General features: G+C 38.4%; 1 protein-coding gene across 3 annotated transcripts in view; it reads right to left on the reverse strand.

Moving 5' to 3' along the window:
• Nucleotides 1–3605: 3605 nt before the first annotated feature.
• Nucleotides 3606–18000, reverse strand: part of NEDD4 (NEDD4 E3 ubiquitin protein ligase) — a 62755-nt gene continuing 48360 nt past the window's right edge. The window contains exons 17-29 of one of the 3 annotated variants that reach the window (XM_075160142.1): nucleotides 17862–17920; nucleotides 16806–16871; nucleotides 14299–14528; nucleotides 13551–13672; nucleotides 13381–13451; nucleotides 11686–11781; nucleotides 10553–10626; nucleotides 10341–10401; nucleotides 9748–9807; nucleotides 9552–9659; nucleotides 8854–8950; nucleotides 5489–5561; nucleotides 3606–5410 (exon numbers count right to left, since the gene is read on the reverse strand). In XM_075160142.1, the coding sequence (XP_075016243.1) occupies nucleotides 5308–5410; nucleotides 5489–5561; nucleotides 8854–8950; nucleotides 9552–9659; nucleotides 9748–9807; nucleotides 10341–10401; nucleotides 10553–10626; nucleotides 11686–11781; nucleotides 13381–13451; nucleotides 13551–13672; nucleotides 14299–14528; nucleotides 16806–16871; nucleotides 17862–17920 (1220 nt within the window). In that variant the 3' untranslated portion in view covers nucleotides 3606–5307. Of the gene's footprint in view, nucleotides 5411–5488; nucleotides 5562–8853; nucleotides 8951–9551; nucleotides 9660–9747; nucleotides 9808–10340; nucleotides 10402–10552; nucleotides 10627–11685; nucleotides 11782–13380; nucleotides 13452–13550; nucleotides 13673–14298; nucleotides 14529–16805; nucleotides 16872–17861; nucleotides 17934–18000 lie in introns of those variants that run through there. The other 2 variants (XM_075160139.1, XM_075160141.1) reach the window with 2 other exon arrangements.

The raw sequence follows: 18000 nt of genomic DNA on the forward strand, positions 1-18000 counted from the left end.
AACACACAAGGAGGCAGCTGTGAAATTCTCATCAGTAATGCCACAGTAAGTGGTCTGCAGCTGGCACTCAGAGCCATACTAGGAACAGTGTTCCTCGTGAAAAAAATAGATAAGCATTCGTAGTAGCATCTTTGGAGTTGCCCCCCAAAATCTAAGTGTATATGTCTCGGGGAATACAGAGGTGTGATGTGCAGAAAGGGACATGCAGCAGATCCAGGAGAGCATCGCCCTGGTTGGGCAAGCCAGCACCCTTGTTTAGTTCTTCGTGACTCCCTCCAGAAATCTGGATTGCATCCTCTCGCACTGCCCTTCTCGCAGACGTCAGGGCATTTAGTCTTCTGTAAGAGCCAGGGTTTGCAATTTCAGGATTCTTTGAGATGCTTCAAGACCACTCTGCCCACTTCCTTACAACAAACAGGTGGCCTAGGACAAGTCCTCAGCAGGATGCTTCCCATACTGTGGTCTCCTCTGACCCAGACCCACAAAGCTCTGTACCAGCCTGTCACCCCTTCCACAGATCTCTCCACATCCAAGTGGCTCCAGCCAAACGAGCCATGTCTTTTGCTCCTCCTGGTCTTTCCCGGGCCGCTTGTGCGTTCAGGCACATGAGGCAGCCCCCCTTCAGCCTGCGGCATCCTCCACAAGGGCTGCCTCGCTCCCATCACCCCGCCCCAGTACTTAGCACCATTGACCTCTCTTCTCTTAAGTAAGAGCTTGACCACAACCTGTTATCACCATTCCTCAACAAACCTAGTTTAATGGACTCTCTGCCCTCTATCACCCACCACTTCTCAAGTGCGAACGCTTGGTCCAGGCCCATCTGGCTCTGAACCCTTCCCTTAATGCACTTTGTTCCTTTCTTTGTCTATTACAGCACCACAGCAATTTTGTAAATTCATACCCAAGGGTGGAGAAGCAGCCTTTCTTCTGATAGCAGAAGTCACAAGTTTCCAGCTTCACCCATCTTGGGAATCACCATCCACCACCTGCCCAAGTAGGGCCTCCAGCTGCCCCTTCTTACTCCCACTGCATGGTTTGGTCTTTTGCCTCTACAAAGTCTCTGTGAAGACCCTTATGACCTCTTGCTGTTCACCCTCCCCGATGCTACAAGTCTGCTCACTTCTTCTGTAGCTCTTTCAAGGGGCAACTCAGTGCCTTGCCCACAGCAGAGCTCCTGCAGGCAAGGCCAGCCCTGCCCCGGCTCCGGGGAGCGGCAACAGGCAGGCCCGAGACCTGGCAGCAGCATCCTTCTCCAGGAGCTTCCACCCATGCGCCAGGGCTGCTTCCCCCAGCTGACACTGGGGACCAAGCCCTGTGGTGCATCCCCATCACTGCTGGGCAGTCCATGCTGCCTGGAGCAGAGTTTCGGGGCCCCTTTCGCACCCGTCGCACTCACCACCGAGGGTTGGCTGCGCGCCTGCTGACCAGCTGAGAAGGGTGTTCCTACAGCAGGAGAGAGGAGGCTGACACTCCCTCAGCAGCAGTCAGCTGGCATTTCTGTGGGGCCTCCACCTTTGCCTGTCTGCCGTGTAGCGTTTGTAGGCTGGCCATGCAATGAAGGCTCACAGCGACCTAGAGCTTTTATAAAAACATGGTATTAATTTTTCAAAGACTGCATGTCTTGGGAGCAGAACACTAGGAAACCACGCTGTTGCACCTCAACACCCATACAAAAGTAACAGCATATTGTGGTGGAACCAATAAGGAGGGGCTGGTGGGGAATGTGAAGCTCAAGGGCAGCCTTGGCTGCAGTGACCATGAAATGGAGGAGTTCAAGATCCTTAGGGCACCAAGGAGGGCGCACAGCAAGCTCACTACCCTGGACTTCAGGAGAGCAGACTTTGGCCTTTTCAGGGATCTGCTTGGTAGAGTGCCGTGGGACAAGGCCCTGGAGGGAAGAGGGATCCAGGAAAGCTGGTTAGTATTCAAGCTCAGGAGCGATGCACCCCAGCAAAGAAGAAATCAGGCAAAAACGCCAGGAGGCCTGCGTGGATGAACAAGGAGCTCCTGGGCCCACTCAAACCCAAAAAGGAAGCCTACAGAGGGTGGAAGCAAGGACAGGTAGCCTGGGAGGAATGCAGAGAAACTGTCCGAGCAGCCAGGGATCAGGTTAGGAAAGCTAAAGCCCTGATAGAGTTAAATCTGGCCAGGGACGTCAAGGGCAACAAGAAAAGCTTCTACAGGTACGTTGGGGATAAAAAAAAAAGAAGACTAGGGAAAATGTGGGTCCTCTCCGGCACCAAATGGGAGACCTGGTTACCCAGGATATGGAGAAGGCTGAGACACTCAATGACTTTTTTGCCTCGGTCTTCACCAGCAAGTGCTCAAGCCTCACCGCTCAAGCCTCACCACCCAAGCCGCCCAAGGCAAAGGAGGGGACTGGGAGAATGAAGAGCCGCCCACTGTAGGAGAAGATCAGGTCTGAGACCATCTAAGGAACCTGAAGGTGCACAAGTCCATGGGACCCGATGAGATCCATCTGCGCGTCCTGAGGGAACTGGCGGATGAAGTTGCTAAGCTTCAAATCCATAGTATTTGAGAAGTTGTGGCAGTCCGGTGAAGTTCCCACTGACGGGAAAAGGGGAAACATAACCGCCACTTTTAAAAAGGGAAAAAAGGAAGACCCGGGGAACTACAGGCCAGTCAGTCTCACCTCTGTGCCTGGGAAGGTCACGGAGCAGATCCTCCTGGAAGCTATGCTAAGGCACATGGAGGACAGGGAGGAGATTGGAGACAACCAGCATGGCTTCACCAAGGGCAAGTCCTGCCTGACCAACCTAGGGGCCTTCTATGATGGAGTGACTACATCAGTGGCCATGGGAAGGGCTACAGATGTCGTCTATCTGGACCTCTGTAAGGCCTTTGACACGGTCCCCCACAACATCCTTCCCTCTAAACTGGAGAGATACGGATTTGATGGGTGGACTGTCCAGTGGGTGAGGAATTGGTTGGATGGTCGCTCTGCTCTGGTGAGACCTCACCTGGAGTGCTGTGTCCAGCTCTGGAGCCCTCAGCACAGGAAAGACATGGTCCTGCTGGAGCGGGTCCAGAGGAGGCCACGAAAATGGTCAGGGGGGTGGAGCGCCTCTCCTATGAGGAAAGGCTGAGAGAGCTGGGGTTGTTCAGCCTGGAGAAGAGAAGGCTTCAGGGAGGCCTTATTGCAGCCTTTCAGAACTTAAAGGGGGCTTATAGGAAAGATGGGGACAAACTTTTTAGCAGGGCCTGTTGCGACAGGACAAGGGGGAATGGTTTTAAACTAAAAGAGGATAGATTTAGACTAGATATAAGGAAGAAATTGTAAACAATGAGGTGGTGACACACTGGCACAGGTTGCCCAGAGAGGTGGTACATGCCCCATCCCTGGAAACATTCAAGGTCAGGTTGGACGGGGCTCTGAGCAACCTGATCTGGTTGAAGATGTTCCTGCCCACGGCAGGGGGGTTGGACTAGATGACCTTTAAAGGTCCCTTCCAACCCAAACTATTCTGTGATTCTATGATTCTATGAACTGCTGCCCTGGTCTACCTAGGAGTACTAAAATTACTGAATTCTTGCTATTTCAAGACTACCGATTTGCACTTCAAAGAACTGAGTCAGAACTTATTAGAATAAACTTTTATTTACTGCTCTCAGGATCCTTATTTTATACTTTAAAGTATGCAACAAAACCTGCTACATTCAAATCTATACAGATTTACTGATATATCATTATTGTTTTACAAAACTGCATATAGATTTGGCAAATTTGTATAAGTTACCTTTATTTACATGTAATATTCTCAGGCCTAATGATCTAGTCGAAGAATAAAACAAAGTGGGATTTTAAATGTCCCTTAAGACCCATTACATTTGTTACATAATTTACAATCTTTATAAAGAGATGTGCTACACTTCCTTCTTGCATATTTATAAACAGAAATTTGCTGGCCAAAGCTAGGTACTGTCATTTCCTCAGATCATATTGGTAATAAAATGTTAAAATTAGAGCAAGCCAGGTACATAAACTGATTTTTTCTTTTAGAACCAAGTTTGCTAATCATTTTAACCAGCACTTGCTCAAAAAAAGTGTTAACATTAATAAAAAAAATACACACATTTACAAAAGAAATCAAACTAATATTTATATGACAAGTTGATCTACAATAAATTGCACATTGTTGGTTATGACTTTGGTTATACTGTATTAACAAATTTGGTTTCTAGACTAACAGTGGAGAAAAAAAATATAAAAATGCAGCTATAGAAACTAGCATAACCTGTAAACATATTACAGAACCAAATTCTGCACCCGGTTACATGTGCATAACCTCCACGCAGTTCAGAGAAGTTTGCACACATCAGACTGCTGAATTTGGCCCAGAAAACCCTGTAAACATGTTCTTTATTGTTACGTAGTGCAATACTGCAAGAATGGATAATAAAGGCCTCTAACTAGCAGTAACTAATACTGAGTGATATCCATACAAATTTCATTTTAAGATTAATTTGTTGCAAAAGGCTGAATTGAAAATATTATCCATCATTAAAATACAAATTTATCAAAAAAAGTGATGAACATTCAATAAACCAATGACAGTATACAAATTCAGACAAAAAAAGGATATAATTTCTCATTACAATTCAGAATTATGCTGCTTGTCTGTTTTATAGAAAAATCCTGGGTTTGTTACACTGTTTTAACAAAAGCAAGTTAGAAACAGAAATCTAACAAATAAAATGTGTCAGCAAGTCAATGTTCTGCAAACTGATGGCTCATAATGCAAACAAATGCTTTCCAATGTTTTACCTAATATGCTGAATTATAAGGTGCTTTGGGCAGATCTGTAGCAAACAGCCTGAAGCAGTACAGATTATGATATTGCATTACATGAAGTTTGTTGGGTTTGGTTTTGTTTTTTAAAAACAGTTTAACCATTTCAGTTGTTCCTCTTAAAGCAGCAATTCAAATTTACACCTTCTGCAAAGATTTCTTCACAGTTTTACTTCAGTAGTTTACTGCAAGACAGTCTGTCAAATACTGTAGAAGAGGCAACTGCTTAAAAACATTTTAGTTTTTGACTTACTTGGCACTGGCCCATCCAATGTGTATATTGTAGTTATAAGCAAAGTACACAAAACTGTGGAAATGGCAAAATACATTTTCAAAAGTTAGTGAATTTTTAATACTTACTTATTTTACAGGTGATACTATGAAGATTCAATAGCCATGTGACTAAATAGAATGGTAGTCCCTGGAAAATTCAGATTTGTTTGTAAACCCTTAAAATGAAATTGCAGCACTGGACCAATATAATTGATGTCTGTGTCTTAATCAACCCCATCAAAACCCTGAGTATTTTCAATCGCTAGAAGTAGTTTATCCCATAAATCTTCAAATGAGTCATAGGGAGGCAAATCCAAGCGATTAAAGCTGAAAAACAGATGAAAACTCTTAAGTATTTTTATCACTCTTACTAAAGGTCATAATTTACCTAAATTAAATACTCACCAGGTATGAGCTCTTGGCAGTTTTTCAGGGGTACCCCACTGTTCAACTGTAAACAACTGTGGTCCATTTGAACCTGCAGAAAAGAATACATCAATTTTCACTCAATTATGAGGTTTTTATCATCAGAAATTCAAATTATGAAATATTTTGGGTTTTTTGTAATCCAATTCTGACATTAGTAGGAGCTATCTATATGAATCAAATACAGTCTATACTCAGTAATGGTCAATAATCCCAATTCACTTGTATTTTTAGTTATTTCTTGCTATATCTTAATTTCAAGAGACTTTTACAGTTTAGGCTCAGCAGTCTAAGACCTAAATGCATATGCATAGTAGTTGGCATTGAAAATTTTATGCAGAAGACAGTTTTATACTGTATAAATTTTGCATGTAAAAATTTAGACACGTTTATCACAATGTGCCGAGTTATATAACCTGGCAGAAAGTATTCAATGTCCACGTTTACCTACGCAACAACAGAATAGAGTAACTGAGAACTTTTTGAATCATGGTGACCATATGTGTACTCCAGGGATGTACATATGCACCTGAGAGAACCTTTTTGGCTAACAAGTGCAGCTCCAGCTATGCCTGTGCCTTCAGCAACTATCTTACAGCATGTCATATCTGAAAGTTTCTTGGACCTCTCAACTCTCACCAAGTGGGTGGCAAAGAGCATTTTGTAACCGTTTCCTTAAGCTGTTGAAAGTGTTTGTGTATGTCTGGAGAAGACTGTGTAGTTTTTAAACAAAACAAAACAAAACACAACACTATCTTGTCAGAGAGCAGGAGATTATCTCTGATAGTGGGTGTCCTCTGACTATTCTACAAGGAGACCATCAATACAGTTAGAGAACTGTATTCCAAGGCAGACGGCTACCCAAGAATTAATAGCCGCCTGCTTCCGAAATAGAAGATGTGAAACTTGTTTCAGATTAAAGATGAGCAGCAGTAATGAGAACAGGTTGATCTATGAATACAGCTGAGGTATAAGTGCTGTGTAGCATACCTTTAGACCTATGAAATTAATTTGGTTTTATAACGCAGACAGACACCTTCCCTTTTTTTTCTTATGATGCCTCCAAATTTCTTTTTTTTTTAACTATATAAGTAAAACTAATTGTCAATTCAAAAAGGTTTCATTTGTGGTTTAATGGAGACATGAAAAAAGAAATGTATACATATTAATAACAAAATGAAAAGATATTATGAGAACATGTAATAATGTACATTGTAGAAGTGGATTGGGAAGAAGATGTTAGCCAACTTATATACAGAAAAAAAAGAACCCCAACCAACAAAAAACCCAAGACAATTCATCCCAAAGTTGAAAATAAACCAAGAGGAGGATAAAACCCTTTCACAACTACTAACATACACAAAAAGGTAGGAAATACCAATCAATGAACAGAAACTATACTTCATACAAGTCTAGTGAATGAACGAGATGAGAGCAGACATGGAGCACTTCATCCTAAAATATTATCAGTCAGACAGGTATGTCAGTAGTTGTGGAAATACTTCCAGCTCCTCTTCTTTACTTTCTTCTTTGGGTTACATGTTTCTTCAACGGAGAAGGCTGGTTAGAAAAAGTAACTAGTAAGAATGCCTGGAATAAGGACGAAGCAGAGAAGCAGCTCTATGACTGACACAGTGCATTCTACCATGTGACAAGAAGATAAAACTCCCTTTAATAGCTAGGTAAGAATAAGTCTTCATTTTATCTATCCAACTAATTAACTAAAAGCTGACAAAGCAGGGTGGGGGGAAGACAAGAAATACAAGAAAGCCACGTCTGTTCAGTGTCCTAGTTCTCAAACTTGGGTGGATTTGTCCCCGGACACCAAGAACTCCCTTTTTACGAGCAGAAATGCCTCTCCGGGCCACAAGAGGGAGATCTCCCGCCAGAAAGCCAGCTCTGGGGCTGCAGCCCGAAGGTGGAAGGGAACAACCACAGGGGCAGCCCGGCAGCAGCAAAAAGCCACGTACCAACATGAAGCACTGAAGAACCACCTACAGTTCTTCAAATACAAGCAGGTACTGGAAATGTGATTGTGATCATTACTGAGGTTTAGTGAGGCTGCATGCTGGCCACAGTAAAGCTGAAATAACTGTAAGAGAAAGAAACAAAGCACTCTGCAAGACAACTGCTAATTGAATTTTTCGTTAATGAGTGAATAGAACTACAGAAACTGGGATTTGGCCAGAAGACTGCCCAAGGATATCCTAATCCCTGGGCAGAAGGGAGCCAAGAGCTTCAACAGTTTCTTTCCCTGTATCATTCCTTAGTTCTACCTCTGGTAGTGTTTTTAGATAAATAAACAAAAACCCGGAGGCAGCAGAATTCTGATCAGGTTCCACTGTAATGAGCATGTGCTGTAACTCCAACAGTACCAAGGTTCAGGTGCAACAGCAGACACATGGCTCAAGTCCGCTGCGTGCACTGTCCTTCCCATTGGAACTCACTGATGGAACGGAAAAAATAAACTGAGTATTTACGATGAAAATGAAGAGAGGGAGAAATGGGGACACATGGTGGGTGGTATTTGTTCACAATTCTAGTGTTTTATAAACAAATGACTGTTTTGTTTACAAAGAAGGAAATGTTTATTCAAATACACAAGTTAGGCTATTCAGTCATTTGCATAGGATCTTAAGCACTTTTAGCCTTAATAAAGTAGTCTAGCAGAAAACATAATAGCTGATGGCAGCTGAAAACAGACTTCCCATAAGCGTAACACCCCCACCCTTTCTGGGCTGTTCTACCCGCTTGCCCATGGTTTTTCCACAGTTGGTTTTCTGGCTTTAGTATTTCTGCTCCCTGCTGCCATCTGCTTGTTTCAGTCTCTGCATTGTGGGTTCACTGCTTTTCTTTTGGCATTATATTTAACTTGTGTCATTTCAGTGGTCCTCTTTACAGTATATTCTTACAAACAACTGTATCTGTACAACTGTGGCTTGTAAGCAGATAAAAGCAGTTGGGGAACTTACAAGAATCTGAAGTTAACTGCTGATGCCAGCGTGTCTTTGTAATCAGATCTTAGATAACTGAGAGTTTTCCTCAAGCTCAATCACATGTTAAACAAGGATTTTTGCAGCTCTTTACAAATTTAAAATCCACATTCATTTGAGAAGTCCTATACATTTAAAAACTTCCAAAGACAGAATTAAAATGAAGAACATGGGAAATATATGTGATTTAAGTGACTCTTCTCTACCTTTGCTTCTTATAACTGCCAATATACACTCATTTTTAAAGCAAAATTTGAAAAATAATGTGCCTATGTTTGAAGTCAAATATCACAACAATGTCGGTGTCATGTTCTCTGTTACTTAATTGTGAACATAATCGTAAGTACTCACCATACAGCTCAGCAAACCCATTCATAGGTACGCGTGATGTGCCAGTAACAAACTGAAGTAATCTTATTCTCTTTTCAGAATCCATCATTAAGACTGCCTACGTATGATAATGATTACAATTACAGATTTGTTTTTAAATTAAGGTTTTAAGCTAGCAGATTTATGCAACATAGTTTCTATCTCAAAATCATTATCCTTTATATATATGTGTTTATTTTAGTGACACACACAGTCTACTACTCTGCCTATTGCTAAAAGCTATGAAGTCAACAATTTTTTTAATGGCACTGTAACAAGAGTATGGTTACTGGCTTAGCAGGCTGTTAAAATACTTCCCTTGAAGATTTGGCCCCTACTTTCTTTGAAGTTTCCTGATGTTATGAACTAGCAGCCAAATTCCTGTGATTTATTAAACAAAAGAGTTTAACACCTCTTTAGTGTAACCACGCCAGAAAAACCTACACAGAAATATTTTTAACCCCAGTCAGACATGGATTTTTTTTGTAAAAGCAAGTATCAGTAGTGTATTTACATTCTTACTGTGCATCTCATCTTTAGTTTTCTTACTATCTTTCTCAGGAGTTTTAATGGTCAAATATTTACCTACCTATTGATGAATCACACAATATACTAGCATAGCTGAAAGGCAGCAGCTTTTGAATAGGTTTTAAGTAAAAAATCGTACAACTTCACAATACCTTCCAGAACCACTGTATTACTTGATGGTTTATGTTGTAGCCATTTTTGTATTTTGTATGTAGTTTCCAATCAGCCACATCCACATCTCCCAGTCCACACATTAATAACTACACAGATTAAAAAAAAACACCAAAGTTTAAGTCAGTAACATTAAGTTTCAACATAGTTTTTTTTTCTTTTCCATGATACACTTACCTCTAGCTCATTTTCATCAAAAATTTTAATCAGATCCTGCGGTATTAGTTCAAAAAAGCCCTAAAAAAAGAGGGAATTATTTTAAAAATCAAGTCAACATTATTTAAGCATTTTTGTTCACTGAGAACGATATTTAGATGCTTTAGTAAACAGAGCCAAAGCCTCAAATACAGATTTTTGGACACCAGCAGTCCCCAGTTTGGTTATAGTACTTTTAATTCTGACTTATCTCACGTCTTTATTGTGCTACACTGAATGGTGAATATATAAGTCTGAATATCACATATGTAATATCATTTATACAAATAAGGATAAACCAGCTAGTTTAATTTAATTCTATTAGTTTGATTTAATTTTCATTTCTGCAGAGTTCATTAAATAGTTTGCACTACAGCTAAAGCTGTCAGCCAGGATTAAGAAATAAGCAAATTTTTCAACACGAATTAAACACCTCAGTAAAAGTTTTTATTTTATTTATGCCTTTTTTATACCTCCAACAACATTATCTGTGAGTCTTCAGGATGTCCAAAAAAGCTTGTCTTAAGATTAGATGCAACAAATTCTTAGAATTTCTTTTGTAATTAAAACTATACCTCTTTAAAGGCTGCCATTTGTTTCTGTACTCTGCTCACAAATCTCCACTGAATTACAAGACTGTAAAAAACCAAACCAAAACAAAACATTTAAAATAAAAGCAATTCATATACAAAGCAACAACTTCCTTTTGTTAATATAGCTAACACACAGCCCCCATTACTAGAGGCGCAGTCCAGAGATACATTGCACAATAGTGACCACTACTTACTGAATGTAGTCTCTCTTGTTCTTGTTGGTGACAACTATTTCTGATCCACCGCTTTTCAGTTCATGTTGATGGGTCTAAATGCGATACATAGAATCGGTCTTAAATGAGATACGTATGTAACAGAATTCATACGTTAATATTAGTAATATAGTTAATTCTTGAAGACTGCAGAGTTTGAAAACTATGAGAAATAGAACCAGTTTCACAGGTCACCTGAATAAATAGAATTTGGTTGATTGTTTTAAAAAAGTGTATTCTTGAGGGATGCCAGACTGCAATGGGGCAACCTCCATTTTTTCTGACCTGCTACAATAAATCACCTAAGTTTGCATACAAGTTCTCAGTAATGTGGTCTTAACTAACTGCATATTCAACGACCTAGCGCTTTTTCCAAATGTCAAGAAAAAGCACTTACAGAACAATTTTAGCAATGGTCCCAGTAAATAAGTGAATCAATATGCAGATCTGTTACATAATGATTTATACTACTAGAACCTCAGTAGACAAATATCTGATTTTCAGTTCAATTACGGATGTACATTTTCACACTCCTACTTAGGATCACTTTAGTTACACAAGACCACAAAGGCTATTATCCTACTTAGATCTAGTTGGCACCTGTAATTTGGAATTTTTATTCAAGACCTGTGGTATTTCTACATGACTTATCTTGGATAGCTTTCTACACAACAACAAACTTGTTTATTCCACAGTTTTCTAGTACATCTTAGGAAAAAACGCCTATTATTATTTCCCACTGAAATTTATGATTCCAACCATTTCCAAAAGAGCTCATCCTTTCCAGCCAATCACATAACACGAACGTCTACTCCAGATTAAGTAATGGGACTATGGATATCTTAGTCTCAGTTGCATTCACAGCAACAGCTACATTTCAATACAAGTATTATTTGAGAAAAAAGCACTAGCTATTTTTTAAAGCTCTGCTTATTTCCAAGCCCTTCATCACATCACATCACAGCCAGGCTAACAGAGCACTGCATGAGCATGTGCCAGCTAAAAGAAGCAGCTGAGTGAACAAACCAACATGACTGTGAGTGAAGGGTTTTTCTTAATACCATACAGATAAAATCAGCTAATTTCACAGGTCAAATGTACATAAACATACTAACCTGACCAAAAAGTTCTTCATCAACTACAAATCTGAGGTCCAGTTCTGTTGGATCATTTTCAAGAATCCACCTCAGAGAATTGTAATATTCACTATCCTAAGAGAGTGAATTACAAAATAGTAAATACAAAATACAGTAGCCACCTTTTAAGCTACAAGAAGCTCCATTACAGCCCAGTGAATGCTGCTACCTAGGATAATCGTGTATTGGATACAGAGACTCTGCAATTGTACAAAGCTACAAAGACCTTTAAAGACGTCTGAAACCTGAAGACTCAGCGATCTCAGGACTAAAAACCTCTCACGTAGCAAAATGGTGATAAGATGTCACAGCATTATCTGAAGTAATGTATTTTGGACTCTTCTCTGTCTCTCATCCTGTATTTATCTTCCCTTTATTATTAGGCATTACAACAAAGAGCCTTAGGAAATGAAAACTGAGATAAAGCCAATCGCATCCTGGGCTGCATCAAAAGAAGCGTGGCCAGCAGGTCGAGGGAGGTGATTCTTTCCCCTACTCCACTCTCATGAGACCCCACCTGCAGTACTGTGTTCAGCTCTGGGGTGCCCAGCACAAGAAAGACACGGACCTGCTCGAGCAGGTCCAGAGGAGGGCCACAACGATGATCAGGGGGCTGGAGCACCTCCCCTATGAGGACAGGCTGAGAGAATTGGGGTTGTTTAGCCTAGAGAAGAGAAGGCTCTGGGGAGATCTTATAGCAGGCTTCCAGTACTTAAAGAGGGCCTGCAGCAAAGATGGGGAGGGACTCTTTATCAGGGAGTATAGTGATAGGACAAGGGGTAACAGTTTTAAACTGAAAGAGGGTAGATTTAGCTTAGATATTAGGAAGAAATTCTTTACTATGAGGCTGGTGAGACACTGGAACAGGTTGCCCAGAGAAGTTGTGGATGCCCCATCCTTAGAAGTGTCCAAGGCCAGGCTGGATGAGGCCCTGAGCAACCTGATCTAGTGGAAGGTGTCCCTGCCCATGGCAGGGGGGTTGGAACTAGGTGATCTTTAAGATCCCTTCCAACCCAAACCATTCTATGATTCTGTAGTACTGAAACAAACAAACAAACAAATCAGGACACATCTATAAATCTTACTCAGAAACAGATAGGAACTACATTCTGTATTCTTATAGGACAGCAAAACCAGTAATAGATTAAAGAGATTGAACAAAAAAAAAAATCACTCTGCCCACGACTAGTCTAGATAAGAACCATTATCGGGGAAAAACAAACAAATAAGACAATTGTAAGGACCATGTTTTCCTCTAAAAATGTTACATTGTATCACTCATTAATATTTTCAGCCTCTGAAAGGGTAAGAAAACATTTCTTTTAATAATGAAAAGACACAAACTAATTTTAAAAACAGGTTGAGACAGGGATCCCAAAGATGTTTATATTTAATTTTCATAACCTTAGTGTCTAAAAATATTTTAAGAAAACATCATAGAAAGTTTGGAGTCAAGTTTTCAATACAGCTTAACTGACTTAAACCACAGTCTAGGTCTTTGTGATTTTCATTGGAAGTTTTAATTCCTATACAACTTACAGACTTATAAAAGATGTAGCCTAAAATTTCTTTGAATCATGCATTTTCAACCTTCACAATATCATTACAGACATATTAAAGAAAATTTAATATGAACACGAAATCCTAACATAGATGATAAAGCAAATTACATACCACAGACTCCATATCATGAAGCGTTATTGGTTTTTGGAGCATCATCTTGTAAAAAGGACGAATAAAAAAGGCTTTAAAGAAGAACAAATAAATTGAATAGTATGTAACTTAAAATTCAAAATATGCACAATATTAATCTAAATATCATATTACACAAAATAAATACTAACCATCCAAAAGTTTGCCATGGTAAACAGCCATTCCAGCTACACGACCTATAAACTTGAAATAAGAAAGATGATCTTCATTGCAAAGTCCAGAGTTTGGATTGATCTGCAGAGTATAGTTATCTCTGAAGTTGAGGGAGGGAGCAGGGAAGAGAAAGAAAAACAAAATGTTGTACTATTGGAACGTTCCCACATTCGAAGATCTGAAAGACATCACTGGTTAAATCAGGTAATACTTCTCATGAAGTTGAAAAAACAATCATATTTGGATTAATAAATGACTAATCAAATATTAAACAATACTCAATAGAAGATTCTATTAGCATAGCAGAAATAACCGTTTTGAAACACCACAAACTCCCTTTTTAAGTTAGGGATATACCAAAGAGAAGGGCTTAACTCCTATTAATTTTAGAGTAGTCAGAATAACATTCTCCACATTATTTGTTAAATATTGCCTTTTCTGGAAGTAGTAGATGGTTGCAAGCGTATGCTTGTACATGCAAAGATGACATGGCTTATGTTAGACTGCTGAAAAAAAAAATACAGGTACTGTCTCCACATTATTCTTCTGTCAAACAAAGAACTAGGTGCAGAATATTGCAGTTATTAACAACTAAACCCTCCTATACATTTGGGGGGGGATGGGGGGGGCGGTGGAAGTAATTCCATTCTTAAAGTAGGTATGAGAAATACAATTGATCTGCTTTCCCTAATTAGTCTTCATGTCTTCCAGACCTGTATTACTTACGTAGCTGAATATTCAAACAATCCATAGTAAGGATTAAACATTTCTTTAGAGAGAAGGAAGAACCATTCCCTGGCCACTCCTCCATAGTCTAAACCTTTTTCACCATCGAATTCAATCCAAAGTCTTGCTTTAAGGAAATCTGCTCTCTTTACAGCTATAATTCTTCTATAAGAATCTTCAAGGATTGTTGTGCGATGAATTTTCATTTCAAATCTATTTGGAATATCACTCTAAAAAAAAAAAAAGGAAAAGAATATAAAAACAGAATAATAGAACAAACCCCAGCATCTTTTAGTCTTGCAGAGTATGCAAATTCTGTAAATAGACAACAAATGGCACATAAATCCTTTTCTTAAATAATCTGTAAACATAGCACAATATGATTGACAAGAGGTTCTATTTACATACAATTCAACTAGCATGGAGAGTTTCAGAGACTAAGTTCTATTTCATACCAACAAAATAGGGTTAAAATAACTTCCTACTAGTAACAGCATATGCTCAGTTGTTCTGCATGCAGCAAGGCATGGAATTTTTTTAACACTGAAAATTCATCGTATTATAAGCTTGATTAAAAAAAAAAGCTCAGAGTTTATAAATGAAATTATTTTGGAACAACTTTACCTGACTTACTTCACCTTCTAGTTCAATATTCTAACTATAAGGCTAGGTGTCTCATACTCTTACTTAAGACATACATGACAAACAAGTATTCCTACAATATTAAAATAAAAATCATTCCACTTAAAATTTAAGTTACAGGAACAAATAATAAGGTTTATATTTACTATCATATAGGAAAATATTTAAATAAAAATATCCAAGGAGCTCATATTTGCTGCTGAGCTTTCAGAATAAGCCCCTAATAAACCAGGAATAAAACTCTGCTGAATCATTAAACCACTATATGAGAACACAGCGTTTTCTTGATTTCACTTCGTTTGTTTTCAGCCAGTTTATTTCAGCAATTACTTCAGGCAAAATTGAGAAATTCAGTGAAAGTGGGAACAGGAAATTTCAAATCGTGTTGCTCTATGACTAGATTAGGATGATGCAATGAAACTCAATATATTTCAAATTTCAAAGAACTAGTCACACACTGAGTAGAAATAATGAATTTTTGAATGCAGAAATATTTAATAAATCAATCTGAAGAGCACATGTTCAGATATGCTTCCTTTTAATTTTCTTATACTCCTTAAATAATCTATCCTAAAAAAAAAAAAAAAAGCTGCATTTAAATGTAATACCTATTTATATCCAACAACAGCTTGATCCAAACTACAAACAAAAATTAATTACTTGGGGTGGGGGAGCATTTTCCGAGTTGCAAAATACTGTACAATATTATCTCTAGTTTACATGGTGGCTGAAATATATAGGTCTTTTTCATCATTTCAGAAAGCAGTAAATACCCCTAAATTTAAAAAAAAAAAAAAAAAATCCTGTTTTTAGTTGCAAATCAACTTTTCAGAAAAAAAGTTCAAGCAATAATAAAATCAATTACTAAAACCAAACTTGCTGATTAAAACAGTATTCAATAATTAAATCTCAATATAAATCAATCCATTACCCTAATTGTCATTTAGGTATCTGTGAATGCTTAAAAGGCAATAGTAATGTATGCTTTAAAATCTACCCGTGTATTTAATTCTTAAATTACTACGATTATATTGTGTGGCTGAGCTGTCTATTACTTCTCACATCAGGATAATAACATTTGAATGAATGCCAAGCTTGTTTGACTAGGAACACAAAAAAATGAGCTGCGTATATAATTGTGTGCAATTTACACAGCAGCCCAAAATGCATAGGTTTCAGAAAGGCTAGAGACAGACTTGGTAGGTAAAAGATGAAGTATGGGTCTACACTCAAAGGCTATTATTATATATCTGTAAAATGTCTCCCAAGGATACCAAATTTGATTGCAGTTGTGCAAAGACTCATTGTTATCTGGATATCCAGATGATATTTACAGTTATATGCGTTGCGTTATAAATATATCTGGCACTGCCACTTCAAACTAGAACTTGCAAATGAGAGTCATAAATTTAAGATTTTAAGGCTGTAACAATTTATTACAGTCATATAGCCTGATCAAGATGACAGTATAGATTTCTGTCTGAACAGTCTAAAATATATTCTGAGAACTTCTATTCCCATAGTCTGAGTTCCAAAAACTATTATATGCAAGATCAGTGATTTCCAAACTTTTCCGTTGCCAGCCTACTTCCAGGTTCACAACTGTTTTAACCTTTTAGAATTTCTACTGTTTCAATTAGATTACTTGCAGTCTCATCACTGCATAAAGTCACAAACCCTACTGTTAGATTAAATGCTAATTGTTACCAAGCCGCTGCTTCACAAATGTATTTGTGATCAGACAGTAAATCTACCTTCCCTAAGCAGGTTACAAAGTTCAATTTCCATTCACTGAAACCTAAGCTTTCCTTTGTTTAGGGGCATAAGTTTCTTAACCTTTTGCTGGATTCCTATTGATTACTAACCTGTTTCTTCAATTTCTTTCTGAAGAACTCGTACTTCCGCTTATAGTCCCTGGAGTAAGGCACAGCCTTTGGGGGAAAAAAAAAAAGAAGAAAAAAAAAAAGAAGAAAAAAAAAAAGAAGAAAAAAAAAAAGAAGAAAAAGTGCTTGAGATACTCTAACAATTAATGTAATATAGACTAGTCTATATTTGTGAAACAGACAATGCATTTAAGTTCTGAGAAAACTTAAATGTTTTATGTTTTACTAAGCATCAGGGAAGACTTTCAATTTATAAATATATGGACAGTTCAAAACATCTGGAATGAAAAGTACGTCTTTGTTCAGATCATTTGTTCTGATCAGTTCCATAGAATTTATCCTGTACTTTACTATGAGCTGATGTGACTGACTAAGCTCACTGACTGGCCCAGATCAAAGTGACCAAAATGCCTGCGGTGACTTACATAACGCATAGTCTTTCCTTGCTGTATCATGAGAGACCTGGCTACAAACACCTCTATTTTCCATGGACAGAGAAGGTTGTTTACATATGTGGGCTATTAATAAACACAGATATCAGCTGAACACTAAACCCCATCTATAATTATAATGTGTGCCGTCTTTGCAATTAGTCCTGGTAATTTTGCACTTCAGATTAAATATCAAGGCTAAATAATTATTTTTCAGTTGGAAATGAATTTCATTCCTTTTAAAGCAATTTTCTCCCCTCCCCCCCTCCTTTTTTTTTCCAAGTTTACTTCATGAATTGAGCTAGTTTTATTTTGGACACTGTAGATAAAAAATAGATAAAGTTTCTTACCCACTTCAAATCCCCCTGCCCCCAGTCTATCAGGAAACTTTCTTAGTACTATGGGAACTGATTTTTCTTTCTGGCGTTTAAAGACCATTTCCACAGAAAGCTTTTTAAACGGTCTTTAAAAAGAAATAAAAATGCCTTGTTAAACACCCTGGAAGTTTCATCTTCTAGACCGAGTACCTGATAAATGACAAGCGTTTGTTTGGATTATATTAACAATATTCTTGAAAAATATGTAAAGCTAAATAAGGAAAGCTTACTGGTCCAGTTATTGCCACATTCTGCAGTCGAGGATCCTCCCATTGTGTTTTCTTTGTATCTGCAAGACATTCCTTAATTAGTTCCATTAATTTAGATAATGTTCAGAAATAAAATGGTGAGTGGGGGGAGAATACTACA

The sequence above is a fragment of the Calonectris borealis genome, chromosome 11, assembly GCF_964195595.1.
Source record: "Calonectris borealis chromosome 11, bCalBor7.hap1.2, whole genome shotgun sequence".
NCBI classification, from domain to species: Eukaryota; Metazoa; Chordata; class Aves; order Procellariiformes; family Procellariidae; genus Calonectris; species Calonectris borealis.